At 24.6% G+C, this 15820-nt stretch overlaps 2 protein-coding genes across 3 annotated transcripts in view; one reads left to right on the top strand and one right to left on the bottom strand.

The window, feature by feature from the left end:
* The window catches only part of LOC117180431 (prostatic acid phosphatase-like), a 25358-nt gene extending 11744 nt beyond the window's left edge, over nucleotides 1–13614 (top strand). The window contains exons 3-7 of the mRNA XM_033372945.1: nucleotides 1164–1262; nucleotides 1747–1983; nucleotides 4071–4256; nucleotides 7303–7641; nucleotides 13367–13614. Of these exons, the coding sequence (XP_033228836.1) occupies nucleotides 1164–1262; nucleotides 1747–1983; nucleotides 4071–4256; nucleotides 7303–7641; nucleotides 13367–13552 (1047 nt within the window). The 3' untranslated portion in view covers nucleotides 13553–13614. The remainder of the gene's footprint in view (nucleotides 1–1163; nucleotides 1263–1746; nucleotides 1984–4070; nucleotides 4257–7302; nucleotides 7642–13366) is intronic.
* Nucleotides 13615–13815: 201 nt separating this feature from the next.
* The window catches only part of LOC117180329 (probable ATP-dependent RNA helicase DDX23), a 56333-nt gene continuing 54328 nt past the window's right edge, over nucleotides 13816–15820 (bottom strand). For both annotated transcript variants that reach the window (XM_033372801.1, XM_033372877.1), the window contains exon 9: nucleotides 13816–14270. In XM_033372801.1, coding sequence (XP_033228692.1) covers nucleotides 14047–14270 — 224 coding nt within the window. In that variant the 3' untranslated portion in view covers nucleotides 13816–14046. The remainder of the gene's footprint in view (nucleotides 14271–15820) is intronic.

The following is a 15820-nucleotide window of genomic DNA, read 5'->3' as shown; positions in this document are numbered from 1 at the left end:
GCCTTAAGCTAAATATTTGATCCGTACATGACCTTCCTGGCATAAACCCACTTTGGACTTCCCAAATCTTTGCTTCTGTTATTTTCATTACCCTATGAATAAATATTTTTGAATATATTTTACTTACGGTGCTTAATAAGCTCATCCCTCTGTAATTATTGCACTCGCTTTTATCTCCCTTTCTCTTGTATATTGGTACGATAATTGCTTTTTTCCAATCGCCTGTGACGTCTCAGCCTTACCATTTTTCAAGTTCTTAATTATATCCCTAACTTCAGTGACACAGACTTTTTCAATTGAGTTTTCCATCGCATCGTGTTCAACATCGCAGTTGTGGTGTCCTATAGCTTCATCTCCGAATTGTCTCTTAAAATAGTCTGCGTAAGCCTCTAGTATTCCGTCTGCATCACATTCCATTTCCCCCCTACTATTTCTCATGTTGACAATTTCTGTACTTTTGTTTCCTTTCATTTTTTTATAAAGTAGTTTCCTGCTTCCTTCAAAGTCGTTTTGTATTTTTATCTCTTCTTCTGTTCTTTAAATTTTGCTCTTGAATACTAGTTTGCTGATGAATTAAATTTGAAAGTTTGTTATCATGTTTTACATCGCTGCTTAAAAATCTTTGATTGAGGAGAATCTGATACCTTAAAAGATTAATAATTTCATCTTGTTGTAAACAAACTTCTAATTCACTTCTTATTCTTGAAATTCTTGACTTTAAAAAATTGACATAATTTGAAACATCTTTGATAAATAAATTTAGTAGTGGAAATTTAAAACTGTTTAAAGTGTGTTTAAATTTTCTATTACAAAAATTACTGTGAAAAGAAAAATCTCGAAATTTGTTATCCAGGAAAACATTTTTTTCAGGTAAAACATCGTTTTAATCAAATTGAAATCTGAAGAAACCTAAAGAATTCGAAATAAATTCTAGAGAATTCTAATTAAATTCTGGAGAAATTTAATTAAATTCTGGTTCATTCTAATTAAATTCTGGAAAAATTTAATTAAATTCTGGTTCATTCTAATTAAATTCTGTTGAATACTAATTAAATTCCTGAGAATTATAATTAAATTCTAGCGAATTCTAGTTGATTTCTCCTAAATAATTTTCGAAAATTGTTTTTAAAATACATCGATTTTAATTTTAAATAATTTTGTAGGCTCTTCGACATGGAGATAGAACACCACAGGACACTTATCCAAATGATCCTTATATTAACGATAAATTTGAGCCTTATGGTTGGGGACAATTAACCAATGCAAGTACTTTATATTTATTTTATTCTCACTTATTATTTAAATTTTTTTCGCTTTAAATTTTCATTTTGTCGATCTTTTCAACGAAATTTTAGTTTTTTAAGTATAAGATGAAAATAATTTAGAGTGATGTTATTTTGTCGATCCGGATAATTAATTATTAATATTTAATCTTGAATTTTGTTGATTAACGGTCAAATAATTTTGGAGACACAAGAGAAAATCTGTCTCAGTCTGGATTTGAACCAAGAACGTCACTACTCACGAGTGGTAATTTCCTAAACGCGCCACTCGTGAATAGTGGCGTTCCCGGTTCAAATCCGGATCGAGGCAGATTTTTCCAAGTTTCCTTAAAAATTATTTGACCAGTAATCGGCAGAATTTAAATTCAGAAATTCATTATATAAGATGCAAAGTTAAAGAAACAATTTTTCAAAATATTAGTTTTAACTATTCATTTTTTAAAGAACAATTTTTTTCATTTAGAAAGGAAGATTAAATCAGTATAACCAGGGTGTTTATCTTCGGCAAAGATATGGTAAATTTTTAGGAAGTAGATACAGTCCTGAAATATTTTGGCTGCAAAGTACGGCCGTGGATCGGGCAAAAATGTCTGCATTATTGGTGGCTGCGGGTCTTTGGAAACCAGACGATAAACAGACTTTTAAAACTGACTTGCCATGGCAGCCAGTGGCCTTGCATTACCAACAGGACAATGACACGGTACTAATTAATCATCCAAATCGCTTCGCCTTTTATGTACATACGAAAAAAATCTAAGATTTTTAAACAACGGGGCGACTGAAAAATCCCGATAAATTAAATTCCCGACACTTCGAAATTTCCGAACAATAAAATGCAACAATAACAACAATAATAAAATGAACAATAAAATTATTTTAAAAATTTTTTATCGACTTGGAGGAATCTGTAACTTCTTTTTAAATATAATATTTTAAATATAAGAAATTTATTATGTAAATCATCAAAAGTACATAATTTTTAATTTTTAAAACCTACAATTTGAATGATTTTCAATTGTTAAAATTAAGAACCTTGCAATTTTAATGAATTAAAATTCAAAGTTCTAAAATTATAAAGAGTTTCAATTAAAAATTCTTAAATTTTAGAGTTGTAAAAATAAAAAATATTAAATTTTTATGATATTGGAAACAAAAAATCCAGTCTTCAATTCTAAATTTTTAAGATTTTGGAAATCAAAAATCCAGTCTTCAATTCTAAATTTTCAAAAATGTAGAAATTTTGAACGAAAAAAATAAAATTACGGCTTTTTGAATTTAAAATTAGGAATTTTTTGAAATTCTTATTTGTGGCAATTTTAAATGTTAAACTCTTTAATTTTTAGGTTTAACAATTGAAACATCTACAATTTTAAAGATGCACGAATAAAAATTTTCAAATTTTCATGTTTTTAAAAATCAAGTTTTAAATTCTAAATTGAAGACATTTTGAATCTACATCATCCAAATCAAAACCTTTTTTTAATTTCAATGATTGAAAGTTTTGAAACTTTAAAGAATTACGATTGAAAATTCTTGAATTTTGATCAAATAAAATTAGAAAGTATTTAATTTTGAAGATTTATATTTTTAAAATTCTTCAATTTTCAATCAAAAATTATGCAAAACTCCCATAGTTTTGAAGAGTTACAATTCAAAATTCTTGAATTTTGAAAATATGGAATTGCAAGTTATTTAATTTTTAAGATTCTGTCAATATGTATAAATACAAAATTCTTAATTTTTGATGATTTTCATGATTTTTAAGTTCAAAATTCAAAAGTTTTCAAGTAAAAATCTTAAAAATTAATGAAATTTCGAATGCACATATAAATTACAGAAATTTTTTATTTTAAATTGTCAAATTTAGAAACTCTTCAATTTTAATAATTTACAATTTGAAGTTATGCAATCTTTAAGAGTTACAACTTAAAATTCTTGAATTTTGAAAATATAAGATTTAAAATTCTTTCATTTCGAAAATTTATGATTGAAAGTTCTTCAATTTTTAAAATGTACAAGTAAAAACTCTTAATTGTTATAATTTTTATGTACAAAAGTCAAATTTTCGATTCCAAATATTCTAAATTAACAAAATTTCTAATACAAATCATCAAAATTACAAAATTTACAAATTTTAAACTTGCATAATTTTTCATTGAAAATTTAAAAAATAAAAAATTCTTCAATCAATTTTAATGATGTATCAGTAAAAATTCTTAAATCTCGAAGAACAAAATTCTATTTTTCAATTATAAATCTTTAAAATGTTCAATTTTAAGTATCAAAACTACGGAACTTTAAATGTAAAACTAACAAATTGAATAATTTTAAATTGTACATTGTCAAAATTAAAAACTCTTATATTTGAATTATTTACAATTTTAAGTTAAAAATTTTGGCAGAATGTTGAATTTTGAATGTTGAAAAAAGAAAATTGTAAATTATTCAAATTTCAAGATTTATATTTTTCTTTATTTTGCAGATTTGCAATAAAAAATGTTCAATTTTTTCAAATTAAAACTCTTCAACATTTCATGTGTATAAGAGAATATAATATAATTTTGAATTCTTTTTGGAATAGTTCAATTTCGGAAATTTTATTAATCGGAAACTTTATTATTCTGGAATTGTCCAATATGAGAATTTTATTATTCGGAAATCTTTTAGTCATCTCGATTCTATTGGAATTCTATAAAAATATTATCAAAATCGAAAAAGTAGATTGAAGCCAAAAAAGGATAAAAATGATTTCTTCTCTTATTTATTTACCTTTTGAATTTATTCTAGCTACTTTTGATCTGGTCAAGCTGCGCAGATTACCCACGCCTCCACAAATTGGTCGAGGATTCAAAGCAAATAAAAGAGATTGAGGCAAAAAACCAAAAACTCTTTGAGGATTTGAGTAAGCACACGGGAATGAAAATCGCAAATTCAGACGATGTTTTTTCTCTACTTGGAACTTTAGAGGCAGAGGTCAGTTCCATCATGGATAAAAAATTCTTTATTAGATGTCCTTATAAAAGAATTGTTTTCTTTCTGAATCACGATAGGATGACATCAAAATATTAATATTAATCATTTTTAATTTGATGGGATTTCCAAATTTTTGGAAATTTAGAATAATTTGAGAAAGAAAAATTCAGAAGATTTTATGGGAATTCAAGAGCTTTTACTAAATTTAATAGATTTCCAAGGAAATTAACTCGGATCCTTAGAATTTTGTAGAATTTGAAAGAACTTCAAAATGTTGATTAAAATTTATCAGATTTTTCAATTATATTATAAGTCAGAGAATTATCCTACTGAATTCAAATTGGAATTTTTTGTTTGAACTCTGGAGAATTTTAAGGAATTCTATGGTATTTTGTGTTATCCTAAAAAATAAAATTGCAATTTTATCAATAATATACTTCAAGAGAATTTTATTTCAATCATAAAAAACTTAAATAGAATCATAGAAAAAATTAATGAAATTATATTTTATCAATAAATAATTATATTCCAGTTGGAGATCATTTTATGAATTAATTGAAATCTATGGGATTCTATTTAAATTCTGGAGAATTCTGTTTAAATCGCGGAGCATTCTGTTTGATTCTATTGCAAAAATATAATTTCCATAAATAATTATATTTTAATTGATTAAAATTTTATTTTTAATTACGAGAACTTTATTTCAATTCTAAAGAACTTATGTGGAATTTTATTCCAATAAATAAATAATTACATTGGAGTTGAAGATAATTTTATTTCAATTCCAGGAAATTCTAAGGAATTTTATGGCATTTTAACTGAATTCTGTGGTATTATATTTTATCTCTAAAAAATTGTATTTTAATTCTGGAAAATTAAAATTTTTTTTAGATTTTCACTTTCACTTGTAGATCATTTTATTTCAATTCAAGGAAATTCTAAGAATTACTATGGTTTTCTATTAAAAATATAAAGGATTTTATTTTAATTGTGAAGAATTCTATTTTAATGCTAGATATTTCTACTACAATTTATGAAAATTCTATTTTAACTCTCGTGAATTTACTTCAGTTTTAGATATTTTCTTTTCAATTCTAAATAATTCCAATTGAACTCTATGATGTTATGATTGATTTCTAGAGAAATTCATTGCAATTATATTTTAATTTCAGATAATTCGATTTCAAATCTAGAGAATTCAACTTTAATTCTAGAGTACTTAATTTCAACTCTCAAGAATCATATGTTATTTCAAGAGAATTCTATTTCAATTCTCAAAAAAATATATTTGATTTCAAGAGAATTCAATTTCAAATCCAGAGAATTATATTTTATTTCAAAGGAAATTATACATATTTCAATGTTAGAGAATTCAACGTTAATTCTATAGAATTTTATTTAAATTCTATAGAATTATATTGCAATTCTATAGAATTCTATTTAAATTCTAGAGAATCCTATTTAAATTATCAGGAATTCTACAATATTTTATTTAGAGAGAATTTGATTTCAATTCTCAAAAAAATATATTTTATTCCAAGAGAATTCGATTTCAATCCTCGAGAATTCTATTTTATTTCAAGAGAATTTGATTTCAATTCTAGATAATCCTATTTTATTTCAATTGAATTCTATTTACTTTCTAGAGAATTCAACCTTAATTCTCGAGCATTCTTTTTTAATTCTATAGAATGCTATTTAAATTCTATAGAATGCTTTTTCAATTCTATATAATTCTATTTCAATTCTATAGAATTCAACTTTAGTTCTAGAAAATTCTATTTCAATTCCAGAGAAATATAATTAAAATATAGAGAATTCTATTTTATTTCAAGTGAATTCTATTTACATTCTAGAGAATTCATCTTTAATTCTATAGAATTATATTTTAATTCCAGAGAATCCCATTTAAATTATAATGAATTCTACAAAATTTTATTTTAAGAGAATTCTATTTCAAATCTAGAGAACTCAACTTTAATTCTAGAGTATTTTATTTAAATCGACAAGAATCCTATTTTATTTCAATTCTCAAAAAAAAAAATTTTTTCCCAAGAGAATTCAATTTCAAATCCAGAGAATTGTATTTTATTTCAAGAGAATTATATTTCAATTTTAGAGAATTCAACGTTAATTCTATAGAATTCTATTTAAATTCTATAGAATTATATTTCAATTCTCGAGAATTCTATTTTATTTCAAAACAATTGTATTTGAATTCTAGGTAATTCCACGCAAATTCCAGAGAGTTCTATTTTAATTCTCGAGAATTATATTTGATTTAAAGAGAATTTGATTTCAATTCTAAAAAATCCTACTTTATTTTAATTGAATTCTATTTACATTCTAGGGAATTCAACCTTAATTTTATAGCATTCTTGGTTAATTCTATAGAATGCTATTTTAATTCCATAGAATGCTTTTTCAATTCTATAGAATTAAACTTTAGTTCTAGAAAATCCTATTTCAATTCCAGAGAAATATAATTAAAATATAGAGGATTCTATTTTATTTCAAGTAGATTCTATTTCCACTCTAGAGAATTTAATTTTAATTCTAGAGAATTCTATTTCAATTATAGAGAATTCAACCTTAATTCCAGAGAATTGTAATCAAATTATATTTCAATTTTTGGGAATTCACTTCAATTATTAAGAATTTAATTTCAATTCTAGAGAATAATAATTATATTCTAGGGTCTTATAGCTGTGGTTACTTATAATTTATTACAGCTTTAAGGAATTCCAATTCAAATGTAGAGAATTATATTTGAATTTTGTTTCAATTCCAGAGAATCCTAACTGTATTATAAATAATTTTATTACTTTTCTAATGAATTCTTATTGAAATCTAGAGAATTTTAATTGTTTTTAAAGAAATTTCTCGAAATCTCAAGGAATTTCAGTAAAATTCATAAGTTTTTTTTTGTTTCTTAAAAATGCACTGAAATTTAAAAGAAACTTATACGAACTCACAGAATTTTGACAAATTTCTTTTTAATAAAATTATGAAAATAAAGTTTCAGAAAATAATTTTTTTAATTTAGGAAAATATGGGGCTAAAGCTCCCAGAATGGACGCATGAAATTTATCCAGATAAATTAATCGAACTGAGTAAACTCAGTCTGCAAATGACTGTTTACAACGAAAAAATGAGAAAAATGAAGGCAGGCCCTTTCGTTACAAAAATTGCGAATGCAATGAAGGACAAGTCGGAGGGAAAATTGAAACCAGCCGAGAGAAAAATGGTGATGTATGTCGGACACGATTCCACAATTGTCACTTTACTCGCTGGATTAAATGTTTGGGAAGACCGACAAATTCCTGGATACAGTAATATGGTCATGATTGAACTTCACGAGGACAAAAGTGGATGGAACGTTCAAGTTAGTTTCCTATTTCAATTCTACTTTAAAACATTCTGATTGAATTCCAGGAAATCATATATCAATTGTAAAGAATTCGAATTGAATCCTATAGTATTCCATTTAAATAATGAAAAATTTTATTTCATTTCTAGAGAATAAATTCTAATTAAACTGTATGACATCGATGACATCTAAATCGAGCTGAACAGTATCTTATAGAATTCGATTTCCATTCTATTTCAATTCTAAAGAATATTGATTAATATTATTCTTTAGACATTTATTCACATTCTACTTTAATTTTAGAGAATTGAATTTTTATTCTGTTTCATTCAAGAGAATTCTTATTGAATTCTAGAAACATTTTCTTTTTGGGATTTCTAACTTAATTTGTCTATTGTGTTCTAGCGAATTTACTAAATTCTAATTGATTTTTACATTATTCAATAAAAAATATAGATAAATCTACTTAAATGACGGAGAATTTTATTTCAATTCTATTGAATTCTATTTTAATTCCAGAGGATGCTATTTAAATTCTAGAGAATTCTATTCCAATTGTAGAAAGTTGTACTTCAATTTTGAAGAATCATATTGTAATTCTAGATAATTCACATCAGTTTCAGAGCATTCTAGTTATATTCTACAGAATTCCATTTCAATTCTAAAGAATTCTATTTCATTTTAAGAGAATTCCATTTAAATTCTAGATGATTCCATTTCAATGGTAGGGAATTCTAAGGCATATTATTACAAATCTATAAAATTATATTTCAGTTATAGAGAATTCTACTTCAGTTTTAGAGAATTATAATTTAATTCTAGAAAATTCACATCCATTTCAAAGCAATCCATTTATATTCTAGAGAATTCCATTTCAATTATAGAGAATTCTGAGGCATTTTATTATAAATCTATAAAATTATACTACAATTCTAGAGAATTCCATTTCAATAGTAGAGAATTCTATTTAAATTCTAGATAATCCCATTTCAATTCGAGACAATTGTCTCTCAATTCTTAATAATTCTATTTAAATTCCAGAAAACTTTATTTTATTTCTAGAGAATTCAATTTAATTTACAGAGAATTCTACTTCAATTTCAGAGAATTATATTTTAATTCTTGAAAATTCACGTCAATTTCGCAGCATTCAGTTTATATTCTAGATAATTCCATTTCAATACTAGATACTTGCAATTAAATTCTTGAGAATTCCATTACAATTTTAGAGACTTCAACTTTAATTCTAGAGAATTATAATTCAATTCTAAAGAATTATATTTTAATTCTAGAGAACTCTATTTTAATTCTAAAAAATTAACTTTAGTTTCAGAGTGTTCCATTTATGTTCTGGAGAATTCAATTTCATTTCAAGAGAGTTATAAGGATTTTATTATAAAATATAGAGAATTTTATTTGAATTCTAGATAATTTTATTTCGATTCTAGATTATGCCATTTCAATTGTAGAGAACTATTTCCTAATTCTAGACAACTCTATTTCAATTCTAGATAATTCCATTTCAATTATAGAGAATACTGAGGCATTTTATTACAAATATAGAGATTTATATTTAAATTCTAGAGATTTCTATTTAAATTCTAGAGAATTATATTTAAATTTGAGAGAGTGATATTCAAATGGTAGATAATTGCATTTGAATAATAGATCATTGTAATTAAGTTCTTCAAAATTCCATTTAAATTATAGTGACTTCCAGTTTAATTCTAGAGAATTCTATTTCAAGTCTAGAGAATTTACTTTAGTTTGAGAGAATTATATTTTAATCCTTAAAAATTAACTTAAGTTTCAGAACATTCCATTTATATCCTGGAGATTTCAATTTCATTTCAAGAGAATTCTAATGATTTTATTTAAAAATCTAGAGTATTCTATTTAAATTCTAGATAATTCTATTTATAGTCTAGATAATGTACTTCAATTTTAGAACATTATTTCTTAATTCTAGAAAATTTACTTCATTTTCGGAGAATTTACCTGCAGTTCAACAGAATTCTATTAAAGCATTAACTCTTTCAAAGAAAATATCCGGATCGAAATACCAACATCTCAATTCCAAAAAAACTGGTCCTTCGAGCCAGATGTTTTCTAAAAGTAGTAAATTCTGTTTCATTCAAGAAAATTCTAATTGAATTCTAGAGAAATATTTTTATGTAATTCTAAATGAATGTTTCTATTCTATTTTAGAGAATTTACTAAATTCTAATTGATTTCTACGCTATTCAATAACAAATAAAGATGAATCTACTTAAATTATAAAGAATGCCATTTCAATTCTAGAGAATTCTATTTCACTTTGAAAGAATTTTATTTAAATTCTAGATCATTCCATTTTAATTATAGGTAATTTTTAGACATCTTATTACAAATGTAGAGAATTATATTTCAATTCTAGAGAACTCTATTTTAATTGTAGATAATTCTATTTTAATTTTAGAGAATTCTATTTAAATTCCAGAGAATTCTACTTCAATTTTAGATCATTCTGAGGCATTTTATTGCAAATATAGAGAAACATATTTTAATTCATATTTTATTACAAACCTAAAGAATTATATTTCTATTCTTGAGAATTACATCTAAATTATAAAGAATTGTGTCTAAATTCTTGAGAATTTCATTTCAATTCTGGAGAATTCTTTTTAAATTTTACAGAATGAAATTTCAATTCAAGAGAATTCTATTTCAAATCTAGAATATTCAACTTTAATTATAGATAATTCTATTTCAATTCTAGATGATTCCATTTAAATCCTAGATAATTTTGTCTATATTCTTGAGAATATCATTTTAATTCTAGAGAATTCAAGTTAAAATTTCTAGAATTCTATTTCAATTCTAGATGACTCTATTTCAATTCTAGAGAACTTCATTTCAATTCTACAGAATTTACTTCAATTCCAGAGCATTCCATTTATATTCCAAAGAATTCAATTTAAATTTTAGACAATTCCATTTCAATTGTAGAGAATTCCAATTCAATGTTAGTTAATTTCATTCTAATTCTAGAGAATTCCAATTCAATGTTAGAGGATTTCATTTCAATTCTAGAAAATTCTATTTCAATTCTGGAGAATTCCATTTAAATTCTAGAAAATTGTGTCTCAATTCTGGAGAATTGCATTTCAATTCTAGAGAATTTAAATTTTCTTCTGAAAAATGCTTTTTAATTCTATAGAATGATATTTCATCTCTGGAAATTTCAACTTCAACTCTAGATAGTTCTACTTCAATTCTAGGGAATTCTATTTAAATTGTAGAGAATTACATGTACATTCTTAAGAATTGTGTCTAGATTGAAAATTCCATTTCAATTCTAGAGATCTCAACTTTAATTGTAGAGAATTCTATTTTGATTCTATAGAATTGTATTTAAATTCTTGAGAATTCCATTTCAATTATAGATAACTCTGAGAAATTTTATTACAAATCTAGAGAATTATATTTAAATTCTAGAGATTTCTATTTAAATTCTAGAGAACTGTGTCTAAATTAAAAATTCCATTTCAATTCTAGATGATTCTATTTCAATTCTAGGGAATTCCATGTGAATCCTAGAGAATTGTGTCTAAATTTTTGAGAATATTATTTCAATTCTAGAGAACTCAACTTTAATTCTAGAGAATTCAAGTTCAAATTTCTATAATTCCATTTTAATTCTAGAGATTTCTATTTAAATTCTAGAGAATTATGTCTAAATTTAAGATAATTCTATTTAAATTCTAGAGAATTGTGTCTAAATTCTATAGAATGATATATCAATTTAAGAGAATTCTATTTGAATTCTAGATAATTGTATTTCAATTTTAGAGAATTCTATTTAAATTCTAGAGAATTGTGTCTAAATTTTTGAGAATATTATTTAAATTCTAGAGAACTCAACTTTAATTCTAGAGAATTCAAGTTCAAATTTTTAGAATTCTATTTTAATTCTAGAGATTTCTATTTCAATTCTAGAGAATTTAACTTTGATTTTGGAGTATTCTATAGAATGATATTTCAATTTAAGAGAATTCTATTTCAAACCTAGAGAATTCAAATTTAATTCTAGAGAATTCTATTTGGATTCTAGATAATCCACTTTAATTATAAAGAATTCTATTTAAATTCTAGAGAATTCCATTTAAATTTAAAAAAATTCTATTTAAATTCTAGAGAATTATGTTTGAATTTATAGAATGATATTTCAATTTAAGAGAATTCTATTTCAAATCTAGAGAATTGTATCGAAATTGAAAATTCCATTTCAATTCTAGAGAAGTCAACTTTAGTTTTAGAAAATTAAAGTTCAAATTTCTAGAATTCTATTTTAATTCTAGAGATTTCTATTTAAATTCTAGAGAATTTAATTTCAATTCTAGAGAACTTAACTTTAATTTTGGAGAATTCTATTTAAATTCTATAGAATGATATTTCAATTTGGGAGAATTCTATTTTAATTCTAGAGATTTCTATTTAAATTCTAGAAAATTTAATTTCAATTCTAGAGAACTTAACTTTAATTTTGGAGAATTCTATTTCAAATCTAGAGAATTTTATTTAAATTCTAGAGAATTGTGTCTAAATTTAAGATAATTCTATTTAAATTCTAGAGAATTGTGTCTAAATTAAAAATTCCATTTCAGTTCTAGATAATTCTATTTCAATTCTAGGGAATTCCATGTTAATTCTAGAGAATTGTGTCTAAATTTTTGAGAATATTATTTCAATTCTGGAAAACTCAACTTTAATTCTAGAGAATTCAAGTTCAAATTTCTATAATTCTATTTTAATTCTAGAGATTTCTATTTAAATTCTAGAGAATTATGTCTAAGTTTAAGATAATTCTATTTAAATTCTAGAGAATTGTGTCTAAATTCTATAGAATGATATATCAATTTAAGAGAATTATATTTGAATTCTAGATAATTCTATTTCAATTTTAGAGAATTCTATTTAAATTCTAGAGAATTTAATTTCAATTCTAGAGAACTTAACTTTCATTTTGGAGAATTCTATTTAAATTCTATAGAATGATATTTCAATTTGGGAGAATTCTATTTTAATTCTAGAGATTTCTATTTAAATTCTAGAGAATTTAATTTCAATTCTAGAGAACTTAAATTTCATTTTGGAGAATTCTATTTAAATTCTATAGAATGATATTTCAATTTGGGAGAATTCTATTTCAAATCTAGAGAATTCTATTTAAATTGTAGAGAATTGTGTCTAAATTTTTGAGAATATTATTTCAATTCTAGAGAACTCAACTTTAATTCTAGAGAATTCAGGTTCAAATTTCTAGAATTCTATTTTAATTCTAGAGATTTCTATTTAAATTCTAGAGAATTTTTACAAATTCCTAGGATTCTATTTCAATCTTGAAGAATTCTACAGAAATTCTGGAGATTTCTATATTAATTCTAGAAAATTCTATTTGAATGTGAGATAATTCTATCTTAGTTCTGAAGAGTTCAATTTAATTTTAGTAAATTACATGTAAATTCTACAGAATTCCAATTAAATTCTATGGTTTTCGTTTAAAAATGCAGTGGATTCTATTACAATTTCGGAGATTTCAACTGCAGTTCAACAGAATTCTGTTAAATGCTCAGCTCTTTCAACGACAATATCCTGCTCGAAATACCAATATCTCAATCCCGAAATAAATCTGGTCCTTCGAGCCGGATATTTTCTCAAAGTAATACAGTTTAAATTACAAACTTACAAAATTTTGCAGGTATTTTTAAAAAATTCGACAACAGAGGCGCCACATCCTCTGAAAATTCCGGGTTGCGATTTCGCCTGCCCTCTAGAAAAATTCCTAACTTTAATGAAACCGATGATCCTAACTTCAGAGGAATGGTCGGAAGAATGCAGATTGAAAGATCCTAGCTACGTCAGTGGCAAAGTACCACCACCTTGAAAATTAGGCATTAAAAAACCGAAAATACTAATTAAAAAAAAAAAAAAAAGAAAGAAAAGTAAGCGTACAAAGAAAATAACATCTGTGATCTTTAGATATAAGCATAAAATGTACTTAGCTAGAAAGTAGTTAGAAAGTAGTTAAAAAGTAACTATTTAGAAAATATTTTCATCCTGGGACACTCCGCAGAATCAGTTTTGTAAATAATTAACTTGTAAACAAAAAAAAAAAAACTTGTAAAAAAGGTTTAAAACCAAGAAGACTTGTATATGCTGTATAAGTTTCGAATTTTTTATTTCGAAAGAAACAATTTCCTGCGTTCGACAAATACTGGATTGTGCAAATTCAGTCGGAAATCTTGAATATAAAGATTGAATATTTTAACTTTTTTTGTATGAATTGTTAAAAATTCATTAATTCATTGATTCTCATTAAAATTAAAATTATATTAAGTTCCATTCACTCACGTAATAACTATGATCACAAAATAGCTTCTAGGCGAAAATTTTCTCCTCTCGTCTCTTCTTGGTGACAACGGTTCCAGGCTTGTGTTGTGCGTCCGGATGATTGAGAAGTTCGGGCGGACAGCTGGAAATTGGACTCCCGAGAATCGTTTGTTTAAGATCATAGAAGAGGTGACTGTCGTCTTTCGTGCAGAAGGAAATGGCGAGACCCGCTTTTCCTGCACGACCAGTTCGTCCAATACGATGAGTGTAATCTGAAATTAAATTAAAAAGAAAAAAAACGAATATACGGAATCAATCAATAAAATAACTGAAAATTAAAAACGAGAAATCGAATTGCATTCAATACGATAAATACAAAAGGCTTTCAATAACTAAAATTTCAAGTAAAAATAGTGAAATTTTAACAAAACCGATGAATTTTTAACCAAAAAGATTCATTATCAATGAAATATATTAATTTTCTAGTAAAAACACGCATTTTCAACAAATTCCATAAATTCTCTACAGATTAGTTGAATTTCCAAACAAAGAGATAAATTTTCCACTAAGATTACGAATCTTCAATCGAAAAAATTATTTTTTAACAAAGTAGATCAACTATCAACCAAGGGACCGTACTTAAATAACGTAACAGCTTTTTGCAAAACCACAAAAACTTTCTCCTGAAGATTATCTTTTTAGTTATAAATTTTCTTTTTTGGTTGACATTTTAACAATTTTCTCTTTTTGTTTGTTGGAAATTTGTAGTTTTGATTTAAAGATGCACCTCTTTTAGTAGAACTTTCATTTTTCTTGAACAAAAATTCAACTTTTTGGTTGAAAACTTCGACTGTTTATCAGAAAATTAACTCATTGTTACAATTATTATTTTGATGTTGGAAAGCGAACTGGAATCTTCATTGGATGAAAATTTTACTATTTTTTTAAGATTTTTTTTTAATTCATCTGTTTTAGAAGAATCTTTCTTAAATAAGAATGCAACTGTTCGTTTGAAATTTTTTTTTTAAAGTTCATATTTTTGCTTTTAAAATTCACCTGCTTTAGCCGAAATTAAGTCTTTCTTGGATAAAAATGCAACTGCTTGTTTGAAAATTTAACTATTTCGTAGGAAATTTACTTTTTGTTAAAAGTTTATTTTTTGGTTTTGAAAAATGAACTGAAATCTGTTCTAGATAAAAGTTCAACTTGAAAAAAAAATTGTCGTTTTTTATTAAAAACTCCTCTGTTTGAATAAAAATGGTATTTTTCTTGAATAAAAATGCAACTATTTGGTATATAATTTAATTATTTTAAAAAAAGTAATCCTTTTTGATTAAAAATTTGTTTTTTTTTGCACTACTTGTTTAAAAATTCCTATTTTATTCGTGAAAAGTCAACTGAAATCTTGTTTAACAAAAAATTGAACTATTTTTTTGTTAAAAATTTATGTTTTTGATTTAAAAAATCATCTGTTTAAGTAGAAACTTAATTGTGTTATGAACATGACACTTTTTGGATGAAAATGATTCTTCTTTGCTTAAGTATTCAACTATTTTGTTTTTTTACGATTTATACTTTTAGTTGAAAATTCATCTCTTTGGTTGAAAGTTTAACTATTTTGTTAAAAATTTTCAATTTTTGTCAAATGTCCAGGTATTGAGACCCCCCTAAATCCGAAGAAAAGGTTTTTACGAACGTGTCTGTCTGTATGTTTGTCAAGTTCGTTAGCCAGCCATTTTCGATAAAAATTCAAAAAGTAAACGCATTTTTAATATTTTTGAGTCCAATTTTTCTTTAATTCAAAAATTCTATGTAGGGATGT

The sequence above is a fragment of the Belonocnema kinseyi genome, chromosome 1 (assembly GCF_010883055.1).
Source record: "Belonocnema kinseyi isolate 2016_QV_RU_SX_M_011 chromosome 1, B_treatae_v1, whole genome shotgun sequence".
NCBI classification, from domain to species: Eukaryota; Metazoa; Arthropoda; class Insecta; order Hymenoptera; family Cynipidae; genus Belonocnema; species Belonocnema kinseyi.
This window is presented reverse-complemented; position numbering and strand designations above follow the sequence as displayed.